The sequence below is a fragment of the Vollenhovia emeryi genome, unplaced genomic scaffold (assembly GCF_000949405.1).
Source record: "Vollenhovia emeryi isolate VEMERY1.0 unplaced genomic scaffold, V.emery_V1.0 DF939147.1, whole genome shotgun sequence".
Lineage (NCBI taxonomy): Eukaryota > Metazoa > Arthropoda > Insecta > Hymenoptera > Formicidae > Vollenhovia > Vollenhovia emeryi.
In genome coordinates this window covers 2,106,639-2,119,371 of record NW_011967219.1, presented here as the reverse complement: position 1 = coordinate 2,119,371, position 12,733 = coordinate 2,106,639, and the positions used below count along the sequence as shown (strand labels likewise).

Genomic DNA, 12,733 nt, shown 5'->3' with positions numbered 1-12,733 from the left:
TGAACTGAGTATCCTGATTAATCTCACCCTGATTTTGTCCGCGTGATTACTTTCCATATATACGTATTCGACAAAACCGTGTGTTTATTAAGATGTTTTATAGAAATATTAAAAGGCATCTCGTAAATCGGTGCATCCCAACATGGAAAAAATTGTCGGAGTCCAAAGTTCTGAGAATATGTACCTATCAACCATCTGGCAACCATCATATTTTAATGATACGTCTTAGATAATAATAAACTCAATAATTTTTGGTATAAGTAGTATTTTATAGACTGTGGCTTTACATTACTAATATGATTATTAACTGTACAACGACACACACATACACACAGAGCAAAATATGATTATGATAAAATGACCAAATTTAGAAATTGTTGTATCGCCAGTAATTAAAACCAAAAATACTCAAGGATTAAATCGACCAAGGCTGGCATTTATTTTAGTTTACATTTTACCACGACGTTTCGGCCAGTAATACTGGTCCTTTTCAAGTGGATCCTATTGCTTGTGACAACGAAGCATCTACAAATCAATATCTTAGTCAAAATATAAAACGGTACTAAATTGTAAAATATAAAACTATAAAATATAAAATATAAAAAATATAAAGCGGTAATAAATTATAAAAGGAACTACGAATAAATCTCATAGTCATAATATAAAACAATAATAAATTATAAAAGAAGAACTTACAGGAAAATATAGGATTAGGCTAATCGTCATCGCACATAGAAATGTACATCTTCTCACGTGTCATGTCACCTAGAGACTAGTTGGAACAGAACAAAAGGGATATTGCTAAGATCATCTCGTCTTGACATATAGGAGGGGGACGACGAAACAAATAAATAAGAATATATATGAAGTTATAAATAACTAGGTGATTCGAACGATTTTGTCATATATCGTGTTGAGATTTTCAGTGTCTTTCTGGAGGTTAATAGTATTATTAAATTTTTTTATAAAAAACATCTCTGCGATTTCCCTACGTCTACATATAATGTCGTTCTTTGTGTAAAATTAAAGGATTCAACCAGTCAAACTCATGTCCGAATTTATTACCGCTTTATATTTTATTATATTTTATAGTTTTATATTTTACAATTTAGTACCGTTTTATATTTTGACTAAGATATTGATTTGTAGATGCTTCGTTGTCACAAGCAATAGGATCCACTTGAAAAGGACCAGTATTACTGGCCGAAACGTCGTGGTAAAATGTAAACTAAAATAAATGCCAGCCTTGGTCGATTTAATCCTTGAGTATTTTTGATGATAAAATGAATTAAAAAATCTTTTTGTATCAGTTAACAATGTAACAAAAGTAGAAGCAGTGGTAATATATATTTAATTTGAAAAAGGACTGATCTTTACAACTTTAAGAAGGTATATTAATAGAATATAGCTAGAATCATTTTGTCGTTCCTTGAAATTGTACGTGAAACACCGAGACACATTTTTAAAGCAAGACAGGTGCAATCTATTTCTAGTGACTCACCTTATATAAAAGTATGCGGGGATTAGGTGTAACACTCATGTCTCAATTATGGTTAGTATATCTCATCTCACAAGTTTTCTAAACGAAAAATAGGCAATCGCGATTTTATTACCACAGGAGATCACCAACAACTGAAACTTTAACTGTTTGCTACCCTAATAAATACGTTCCATGTAACGTGACAACAACTGAGGAGGTCGTCTGTATGTTATATACGCACCTACATACGAAGTTTTATATTTTTCTATTTGACGAATCATAAGTTTGATCATGTTGTAATATTACTTGTAGTATTAAGCCATCGGCACACGATGCTGTTTTGCTTGTTTTAGTTTTTTTATTAGTCAATCTACATATAATTGTAAGCATATTGTTTTAATATTATTCTGTGAGTTTTATATTTTAATTTTCTATAAAGTTTATTATTCAATTATTTACGTCTTTTTAATTCAGTGTATATGTTAAATGTAATATCTAGTATAAATGAAATACCTGTAATAAGTTCGAAAAAGAGAAAAAATTATGAAAGGAAGAGAAAGTAAAATAAAATATTATATGATACATGTTCTGTTTTTTTAAATTTCTTGCACCGTTTGTCTTTTCTCTTTTTCTTTTCACGTTGAAGATAGAAGGAGGGAGAATGAACGGTGCTAGAAGTTCAGTTCGAGATAACGGGCATGTGATTGGTCAGCTGCTTAGTTAGCGCATGTGCAGTTGAATTTCGTACGTTACATCAAAGGTGCGATAGTGTCGCTACTGTATATACAGTGGTAGGTAAAGGCAGTAGCAGACAGCAGACATTGGAGAGTGTATGTACAAGAATTTTTTGGAGTAAAGTGGAATATAATATTGCATAAGAAAATATTTAAAACGCTTACCTTCAATAGATTTTAATAACTGAACAGATATTAGGTAGTGTAGAAAAGAATTAATTCAAAATAGTATTAAATAAAACTGAACGTATGTTATTTTATTAAATTAATAAAATTCATAAGGCTCACATGTGATAAACACAAATTTAAAGGGACAAAGGACGAAGAACCGTGACAGAACGTTAGTGTCTGAATAATTCTATTGCGAAAAATACTTAATTTTATTGTATTATATAAATATTTCATTAGACACAATACTAATTATATATATCCCTGTAAAATGTATATATATATATTTTTTTTTCTCTCTTCTTGTAGAGATGCATTGAGAATTTCTTAATCCTGTTGAGGTACTTTGTTGAACAGCGCGAGCATTGACAAAATGAATTGGATCAAAATCTCGTTTATCTTGTGCATGTTTGGATGCTTTAAGGACTTCCGACCCTCTGAATCATTTGTGACCGATTACTTGACCGGGCCATGGAAAAATTTTACGACTGACGAAGTTGGTTCTTAAAACACTGAGTGATTTTATGTCCATTCGATAATTAAGTGATAATTAATGTTAACAAAATGTTCAATCTTTCAGGTGAATCAACAGATATATCCTGTGGCTACCTACAGCTACTTAGCAACGTTAATACTTGTCTTCTTGATCACAGACTTCGTCAGATATAAACCTATCATTGTATTATGTGGTCTCTCCGGCATCGTCACGTTCATCATGATAATACTCGGAAAGTCTGTGATAGTATTCCAGATTGTGGAATTTTTTTACGGCCTGTTTTTCTCCACAGAAGTGGCCTACTATACTTACATATATGCCAAAGTGGACAAAAAGCACTATCAAGAGGTGACTGGTCACACGAAAGCAGCTACGCTGTTCGGTCGTAGCATGTCTGGCGTCGTAGCGCAATTAACCGCCTCCTTCGACTTGCTGAGTTATCATCAACTCAATTTTATAACTCTTTCAGGTACGCATAGTGAGGTAACTTCTGGTATACAAATTAAGTGCACGTTCAAACTGTAACATAATGTTGCACGATTTGTTCTGCAGCCTGCGTTGTTGCGACAGTATGGTCGTTCTTTCTGCCTTCTGTGAAACAGTCCATGTACTTCCATCGCACCAGTATTTCAAGCGTGGAGCAAGGGAAAGGAGGGTCCGAGTCGCATCAGTCGCAACATTCAAAGACTTCGCCAGAATCATCGCTCAATGTTGGGAACAGGAAAGCAAAGTGTTACTGCTTTACAGTGTCAAGTGCGCCGTTGTTTCGCAAAATCAGAAACGCATATGCGCTGCTGTGGAAACACTTTGTGCAAGCCTATACTAACTACCGCGTGGTCAAGTGGTCGATTTGGTGGGCGCTAGCCACCTGCGGCTATTTACAAGTTATCAACTACATGCAGTTGTTGTGGCAGACCGCGGTGAAGTCGGACGACAAAATTTACAACGGCGCCGTGGACTTTGTCTATGCAATCGTGGGTAAGAAAGAGGGACCCAGCTGTTTCTGGATCTGTGAAATGCATATCTTTCCAATTTTGTAATCCACCTTTTGCAAATCCAATTTTGTAAAATCAAAGTGGGCAGTCAGAACAATGGATTAACTCTGAACAATTAGTTATATCTGTACCTCGTATCTTGTGATAATGCCACCTCGTTAATGCAATCTACTGAGAACAAGTACTTTCGTCTCTTTAATCTAAAATAAGTAGATACTGATCGATAAGCTTAATAGAAATGACTGATAATGTCATACATCAAAGCAATAAACAGTCTTTGTGAATTGATTATATTTATCTGTATTACAGATTTAGAGAAAAATGCTATAATTTTGCTAAAGTATATTTAATACTTTATTAAATATTATATAATAATACTTTATTAAATATACTTTTGACTATATGCATGTATGTACATATACATATATGTATGATAGTTCTTCTCCTTTTAAATATAATGTTTTTGACAATAGTCTAATGTTTAAAATATTATATTTTAAAACACCTTTGGAAGAGCATTTATATGTTAATTAACAAATGCCATTTAATTTAAATCCAAGCAGAATTACTTATCAATTAAAGTCGATATTGATCGTAAGATTTCGCAAGATACGTTAAACAATGCATGAATTCACTAGAGCTTAAATAAACGCAGATAAATAATCAATTAACTAAATTGCTACTCGTCAATAATATAAGTTGAATAATATGAGCTGATCGATGAGTTGAAAGACTCGATTGGCAAATGCGATTGTGGAAGAGTTAGCCAGTTAAGCAAAATTGTATAAATGTGATTTTTTTTACATTTTTTTTTATGTTCACCAGGTGCAGTGGTCGTGTTTTGTATAGGAAAGGTACAGCTAAATTGGACCCTACTAGGAGACGTGACGTTGTCCGTTTTCTCGCTGCTAGAAGGCGGTATACTAGTGGGATGTTCTTATAGCTACAACATTTGGCTTCTGTATCTCGGTTACGTTATTTTTGGCGTGATATATCACACCATGGTCACTGTTGCAAGGTGAACTCGCAGTTAACAACGCGATTCGATCAGAAAATACTTCTGCTAGAAATTGAGATAGATTTTTAACTCGAATTGCAATTATAATAAGAACGCATGGGGAACGAAAGGAGTGAAACGGCGTTTTGCTTGTTCGTAGCTTCGAAGTTGCCAAATGTATTTCCGAGGATAGCTACGCCCTTGTGTTCGGCGTGAACACATTCTTTGCCCTGTTAACGCAGAGTTTGCTGACGTTCGTGGTCGTCAACACACTCATGCTAAATATCAGGCAGCAGGTAAGATGATACGCGACAAATGCTTCGAGGCTGGGTGTTGGGTATCTCTCAAGTAATGCTGGATGTGATTTCCGTTTCAGTTTTTCGTCTACGGCAGCTACTTTCTGGTTCTGGCCGTGTTATACATTGTAATGGGCATTATTAATGTAGTGCAACATTATCGAAGTGGCGCAGGCCTCCACGTACGGATCAGCAGTAATGATAAATCATCATCCGTGAATGATGTCAGTAACGTTGAGTCGTCCAAGTCCAAGCGCGACAGTTGAAATAGATCCATTTTAGCTGTTATTTCACTTTTAGCTCGAATTATGTATACAGTTTTTGAATCGGTCCACGCCGCGATTATCGTTGTTATAATATAATTTTGTTATCGATATGTTACATGTTACTTTTGCAGTGTGTCATTGTTCCTAAGAATTTTTGTATGCAGGGATTGATTGTGGTGCACACAATATATGCATTCACAGTATTTTATTGTTAGATTCTTACTTGTTAGTATTTTCATAGAACAGTAAAACCGAAATACTTTGTACCGTTGAGTGTCAAGAATACTACAGTCTTCTTCAATTTTTTTGTTGTTAAGATACAAGTTGTTTTTAAATTCTTCTTTTCAAAAGAAACATTTTGGAAGAAGTTTTGTTTTAGAAGGAAGAAGTGCAATGAAACCAATTATTACTCTAGTACATCAAGACTGCCTAGTTTCAGTTTTATTTGAGAAGAACGAGATTTAATGCATCAATCTAGTATTATTGTTTCGTGATGAAGACATGAATAATAAAAATTACTTACATTAACACTTTACTGCCCGAATGCCTATTAACCGGCTTTTTGTTACCAACGGTTATTATATATTTATTATATAACGAATGGAATGTTTTATTTGTAAATTTTACAAGTTTTTATTGCAAAAGGGACACTGTTATGAGCTCAACTACACTTTAAAGAAATACAATATGTTACTCGAAAAATAGTTCTAATAAAATTGTGATTATAGTTCGATTTAAATCTGCTACACCAAAACTAATCAGGATATTGTAGTGAATACTTTTTCCAATTTTTATTCAAAGTTGTACAGCTTTACGAATAATTTACTTTGCTAAGTGACATACAAATTCTAAGTTCTAGCAGGACTAGCAATATACGTGTTGCGAACAAAAAGATCAAGACTTGTACGGTGGTTCGACCTTCTTGGAATCTTGTAAACCACTCAAAGTTTCACACAAACTTGTATGGTGTTTTCTCTCTTCCAACATTTTTCGCGTGGAAGGAAATACGACGTAGGCCCGGTGCATGTCCTAGGGATGCTCAAAAGGTACTGACCAACGATTAAAAGCTGGCCTTTCTGCTATAAAGAGCAGAAATTTTAGACAAGATTTAAGCGCGGAGGCGAATCAAAATTAGCTAAGTTATACAACCAGTCTCGATTCTTTTTGATCACATCACGTATTACTATATACGTATTTGCACGAGCTGATAAGCAGTATCGACTTGATTCACAAGTGGTCAGTAAGGTGTTAATAAGATCTGATTGCATTTAGATACATTTCTTACAGCAATAAACAATACTAATGTACTTACGAAACATCTCTATTTTAAAAAATTACCGTTTCTATTGTTAGAATGTTACTTTGTTAAATAAAAACCTCCCAAATGCGAATCTTCAATTGTGATTATGCCTTTAAGTCATTTTCAATTATTGTAAAATAGATAGACGTTGTTAAAGATCAGAACTGCTTATCTTATCAAATTAATGATATTTTGATTAGTTATCCAAAAAAACGATATCAATTTGCTTTAATTGAAATCTATTTTTAACAAACTTCATATCAAATAAGATTTCGTAATTAAATAAAATAAATATATTTTTTAATTATTTAATTAAATTAGTTTAATATTTAATTAAATTAAAAAATTTTTAATTTAATTAAACTAGTTTAATAAATTAATGGTGGAGTTTAAACATTTGGATTTCTTGATCAAACAACGAGAATAATCTTGTTACTAATTAAATCTTCACCATAAATTTATGAATTTATAAATTAAATTAAATTCTTCCCGACTAGGTCAAATAAAATTTTTGTGTCAATATCTAATTCCGAATTAGAATAAAAAAGAAGTTTATTCAGCAATATGTTCTTATTAGTGAATAAGGTTTTTAAAAATTATATTAATTGTTTTTAATGTATTTAATATATTTTGTGAATTAAGGGTTTTTTAAATAAATTATTTTGTTTTATGTGTTAATTAAGTTTTTGTCATTATTAGAATTGTCAAAGACGTAACAAGTTGTCGCATTAAACATCTTCCCCGGGTTTTCCAGAGCTCTTCGCCGCAGTTCGCATTTACATTGTTATACAATTTGCGCAAACGAACGTCTCTTTTCTATCCTCTCTTTCCAATAATATCAGGAATTGCGGTCCATTACGGATGAATGTTATGCTGATTCGACTGGGATTTTCCCAGATCCGTGCCGAAAGTGCGTACAAATGTGTAAACACGTCTGTAAACGAGAATGCACATGCGAGTGCCTTTGCTACTACATATAAAGCCATCGACGGCGATGCGCAAAAATGCACTCGCAGATACGTTTTGTTACAAGACACTGTTACCAAGACGTTCTTATCAACAAAAATCTCCGTAATAAACCGCTGCCCCAGTATCATGATGATTTACCTTCAGGTAAGATTAGGCTTACGGAAAAGATTGTGGCCCTCATAACTTATTGTTAGTGTAGTGTAATATTTAATTTAAACAGTTATAATATAACATTCAAAATTTTACTCAGCAGAGAAACGTACGCTTTTTTATAAAAAAATTTAAGATTTAATTTACTCAGAGCAAATTGAAGCAACGTTCTTTCTCTCAATAACGAATTTTTCTGAAAATATAATTTGATCCGTTTTTACTTCACACATTAAAGAGGTTATTTATTATTTTCAATATTTTAAAAATAACCAACAGTTTCTTTCTAAAGAAATCGCAGTTTGCTGGAAAGATTAAACGTCTTGTTTGCTGTTGACGATAATGTGGCACACAAGCTCGGCGGGTATTGGATTAGGATTATTAACTCCATGTTAACGATCTTTAATGGGAGCGAGTGGTATTATTTCAAAGAACACGTTTATTTCGCAATTAGCCAACGTGCTGCAATTAGAACGTGACATCGTTGTACGCGGTGTACCATTTACTTCTTCCTTTCAGTACATGAATTCATAAATAATTGTAAATTTCCTTCAATTTGTCGTCTTAACGTGGCCGCGTTTTAACGCCGACAGGCGTAGGCGGAATTGTGCTGGAGAACAACTGTAAAGAGAACTTTCGGTAAATATTGTCATCAAACATGCGAGGAAACTATTATAATTCAGCTTGACGCGTGCAAAGCTTCTTGTTTTATAAGACAAAAAAATATTTACACGATTCTTCGCTTCTGACATCACGATCTAATATAGTTGAAGTTGAGGTACCGGCAGCGTTAAACACTTAATCGTTCATCAGGCCAATTGACTTGCTTGCAGTCTTGACCCATCCAAGAGTCCTGTAGGTAAAGAAATATGTGCGAATAAAGATTTGTTGAATTTACTGGAATTATTTGATGTATAGATAATAGGTGTTACGGCCAGTTTATGAGCAAGAACCAATATCTTGGAATATGACAAAAAATACTTATTGAATAAAACAATAGAATAAATACATTAGTGTTTGACACACTGTAAAAAAGTATGTAAAATTGCATACATAATAAGTGTAGCGATTACATTATTAATAACAGAAATATATAAATGTATGTTCTTTAAAAAAAAATTTTACTCTTTGTTGAGTAAATGCTTGTTTATACATGATGACAAATTACACAAAATTGTAACATTTACACAATTAAGAGCAAACAGTTTACTTGTTATACATATAAGGTAATAATTTTACCTACAAGGAGTAAATTTACTGACGTATGTAAATTTACACCTTTAATACATGGTCCCAATATATCACCTACTGTAATAATTGTAATTTTACATGTAATTTTTGTACAGCGCACATTATCATATTCTACGGTTTGCTCATAAATGGACCGTAATACTTGTTATTAGTTTTGCTAAAAATTCGAAGTATTTAATTAATTTTATTAATTTATAGAATTAAATTGGTGAGGGTATAAACAATGAGTTCCAAAATTTTTGAAATTAACTTTTTTGTTTAAGCAAATTTTTGGACTTGTGTGGTTTTTACATGCACCGATTACACCAATTCAATTGTAGAATGGAATTAGTATGATAAAGTTCTGATAACCTGACTAATCTCTCTCGGAGTAGGTGAATTTCGGGTGAAATTCGCTAAAAATTCTCGACGAGAGAATTGATGAGAGAATGTCGCGTCAATGAAAAAATTATTTGACGCGCATAGCTCCAGAAAATGTTCAAGTTCGAAACATTTTGATGATTCAGAACACATTTCTCGTTAAAGAATTTCTTGTTTACGAACGAGATAAGGGTCTTCGAAGATAAGTTTTCCTTGGAAAATATTATAACAGGCTAATGCGATTACGGTGCTTTTTTACAAAATAGCAGGGATTTTTCTGACAATAAAATCAGATTACGACGGGCATTTCCAAGAGACTGAATTAGAAATAACTGAACTAAGAGAATGATCGGTATGCGTGAGAGGAATATACAGACAAACGCGTTCAGGATCGGAATGGGAAGAAAATGCTCGACTGAAATAACAATCAGGAAAACTCTCCTCATATTTCCTTGTGTTAGATACTTGCGTCCATTTTTCACGCTTAAAATTTAAGTAAATCAAGTGGATATATTTTCCTGGCTGGGATAAATATTTTTCGCAATAAGAATTTTAATTGCCAATAAAGTGGCCAGTTAGGTCGAATTAATTCTCCATCCAGGTGAATATATTTTATTATTAACATACGCACAAAATTATATAAGCGAAACTTCCTTGAATCTATTTAATTAAAAATATTAAATTATAATCACGAGTCTCAATTATTGCTGAATTTTTCTTAAATTTCTCGCGCAATTCAGTTTTAAATGCAACTTTGTCAGACTTCCTCGGTTTTTCCTCGTGTAATCCGATCCTGAATCACTTGACGTGTGTGTCATGACGTTTTCCGCGCAAACGTGACGAACCAGTAGTGGGGAAAGAGTGGGGTCAGAGGCATTCTCTTCTGGCGTCTCTTCGTGATCGCTCGGACTTTAGTTCTGCCTCTTCTCGATCGTCGCTCAGACGCGCAATATTAGCCCTACGAGTGACCGATACGTTGTTGATTTCCCGATTCACCGGAGTATCCGAGAGATTGTCGAACAATGGTGTTCCTCACGGTGAGTGTCGACTGTCAACACATTCGTCCGGTTTCCCCCTGCAATTCCTGTGCGATTTAGAATTATTTAATTCCTCGCAGGGAAGACGAGGAGAAAAGATCTCTTATGCTTCAAAATTCGTTAAAATATTACTCGTATTGTTGGCCTCGGGAACTGACTCTGGAAGATCGTGAGCACGTAGTATTCCATCCTGGGGTGACCCCTGATTGCCGGCCTGGTCGGGAGTTCAACCGCGATAAGTCTTATCGCGAGCGTTTTCTCTCCTTCGCGAATAAATTTCTGAATTAATTTCGTGCGAGCTCGATATAATTGTTAACAATATTATCAGCCTCGAGTTTAAAAGTGTTTTCAATTTTATGAAATCTTTATGAAAGAACTTTTAGTGAAAATGTTTAGTGAAAATGTCAAAGTTCTCATCTTTCCGATTAGTAACATAAACTTTCTAATTGATTGTAATACAGTCACAGTGGTCGTGAAAATACAAAATTAACGCACCAAATTGAGTCAAAATTGATCGAAGCCTCTATAAACGTAGCTTATATTTTGTAACGACAATTTTAAGACGTGCGATGGAAGAAATTCTCCTGTTAAACAATGTTATTAATGCTAGAACACTGTCCATTTTTATTTCGTTTTATCTAGAAGTTTTATCTAGACGACGTCAGAGTTCGTATAATAATGCTAGAATCTTTTTCGAAAGCCACGAACGTATAATACAGGCATACCCGACGCTCGATGTCGTAGACCGAACGACTTTGACAATCAAAATAAAGTAAACGATGGCACGATCAGGCAGAATTCTCTAATTGACATTTTACATTTTCAGTATTTTACATTAAACTTATTTGACGGCTGATCTCACGTTGATATTGAATGCTGTTGTCCACTGAGTTGATAATAAAACTCTTAACTCATTAAGTCGACACATTTTCTTTTTGCTTCAGGACGAATACTGGTTTTACTAATAAATTTTCCGCTGTAACTTTTAATATGCGGTTCTCAGACATTTTAATGCTTCCCAGAAAATTATTCCTTCGGTGTTTCGCAAATGTGTCGCATGATCGTAAAATATTTTTATGTTCCTTTAGACGAAAGGAAAAATAAATGTTATGCGATTGTATTTCTTCAGTTTCTTAGGTAGTTTTAAGTGATGGTTGCCTTTCAAAATCCACATTTTCAAATCAGTAACAACTGCTGCATCAAAATATATGTCTTTTAATTTGTTTAACGATTCTAGATTAATTTTTTTTGGGGGGGGGAACTTGTGAACTAAAACTCTTAATTTAGTAAGAGACAGTCACTTAGCCTGAAGAATTATGTACCCGAGTAGAAATGAAATCAGGCATGCTTTATGTATGGTCAGGGCCTGATAAGGAGAAAGTGAGGAATGCCCGAGGGGAAAACCGCCGACCAAAATCTTGTACTAACAATGCCCACTAATGCCCAGTGGGCATTACTTGATCTTATCCTATTTTATCTTATTTGTAATATCTTGTTTTGTTTTATTTTATCTTACTTTATCTTTGTAATGCCCCAGCAAGGCCTAATGCCCAAAAAATGCCTAGTAATGCCCAGTAATGCCGCAAATCTGTACACCACAATGCCCTCAGCGGTTTCCCCCTCGGGAATGCCCTAATAAGGAATTCCTGACATGTGCCTGATCCGGTGCGCCTGATTCCCTCGTAGGATTTGATAAACGTTAACCTGAATGTACCATATAGCACTAGTACCGTTCACATAATTTAAAAATCAGTTTAAAAAATTAAATTTTTTAAAATAGGAAACCTACTGATGCCCTACTACCCCCCCTCCCCCTTCCTCGTTAGAAATTGTGAGGCGTAAATGAGGTTTTGACAAGGAAAACCTGATCAGGCAATTTTGATTCTCGACGTTATACATTTACAATCAGGGCTGCCTATCAGAGCTGCCTGATAAGTGCCCGATGAGGCGTTAAGGCATTCTTATTAGGACCCTACTAAAATTTCTGCTCGGGTAGTAGATATGAGTGTAGTGCAAGTGGCAACAACGTCTCAAACTATAAAATTTCGAATCTATTTTATATTGTGCATTAATCGTAAGTGCATTCTTTAGAACAATATTGCATCAAGATATATCATTGTAATAGTTGAGTGCTGGTTCCTGTCTGGAAGAAACTTCTGAGCATTACTGTCGCGAAACAACTACCTTAACTAAAATTCTCTGCATTACGGTTTTGTAGTCTTTGACGACTCAATTGG

At 34.1% G+C, this 12,733-nt stretch overlaps 1 protein-coding gene and 1 long non-coding RNA gene across 8 annotated transcripts; one reads left to right on the top strand and one right to left on the bottom strand.

Annotated features, from left to right (window-relative positions):
* Positions 1–2,257: 2,257 nt before the first annotated feature.
* Positions 2,258–6,823, top strand: LOC105566124 (thiamine transporter 2-like). 5 transcript variants are annotated; one of them, XM_012019872.1, is made up of 8 exons: positions 2,270–2,413; positions 2,526–2,554; positions 2,692–2,878; positions 2,963–3,347; positions 3,431–3,856; positions 4,699–4,891; positions 5,031–5,166; positions 5,247–6,823. In XM_012019872.1, exons 3-8 carry the CDS (start codon positions 2,756–2,758, stop codon positions 5,430–5,432), a joined length of 1,449 nt encoding a protein of 482 aa, XP_011875262.1. In that variant the 5' UTR covers positions 2,270–2,413; positions 2,526–2,554; positions 2,692–2,755; the 3' UTR covers positions 5,433–6,823. The 5 variants fall into 5 exon arrangements, with proteins under 5 accessions (XP_011875264.1, XP_011875262.1, XP_011875261.1 ...); XM_012019871.1 differs by having other exon boundaries at positions 2,497–2,554; XM_012019874.1 differs by lacking the exon at positions 2,526–2,554 and having other exon boundaries at positions 2,258–2,310.
* A 1,446-nt stretch (positions 6,824–8,269) lies between these two features.
* Positions 8,270–11,513, bottom strand: LOC105566122. 3 transcript variants are annotated; one of them, XR_001009252.1, is made up of 4 exons: positions 10,629–11,460; positions 10,305–10,543; positions 8,580–8,701; positions 8,270–8,469 (listed from the first exon to the last, which is right to left on the bottom strand). It is a non-coding gene; the product is annotated as an uncharacterized LOC105566122 (long non-coding RNA). The 3 variants fall into 3 exon arrangements; XR_001009251.1 differs by having other exon boundaries at positions 10,305–10,534; positions 10,629–11,459; XR_001009250.1 differs by having other exon boundaries at positions 10,305–11,513.
* Positions 11,514–12,733: the final 1,220 nt, after the last annotated feature.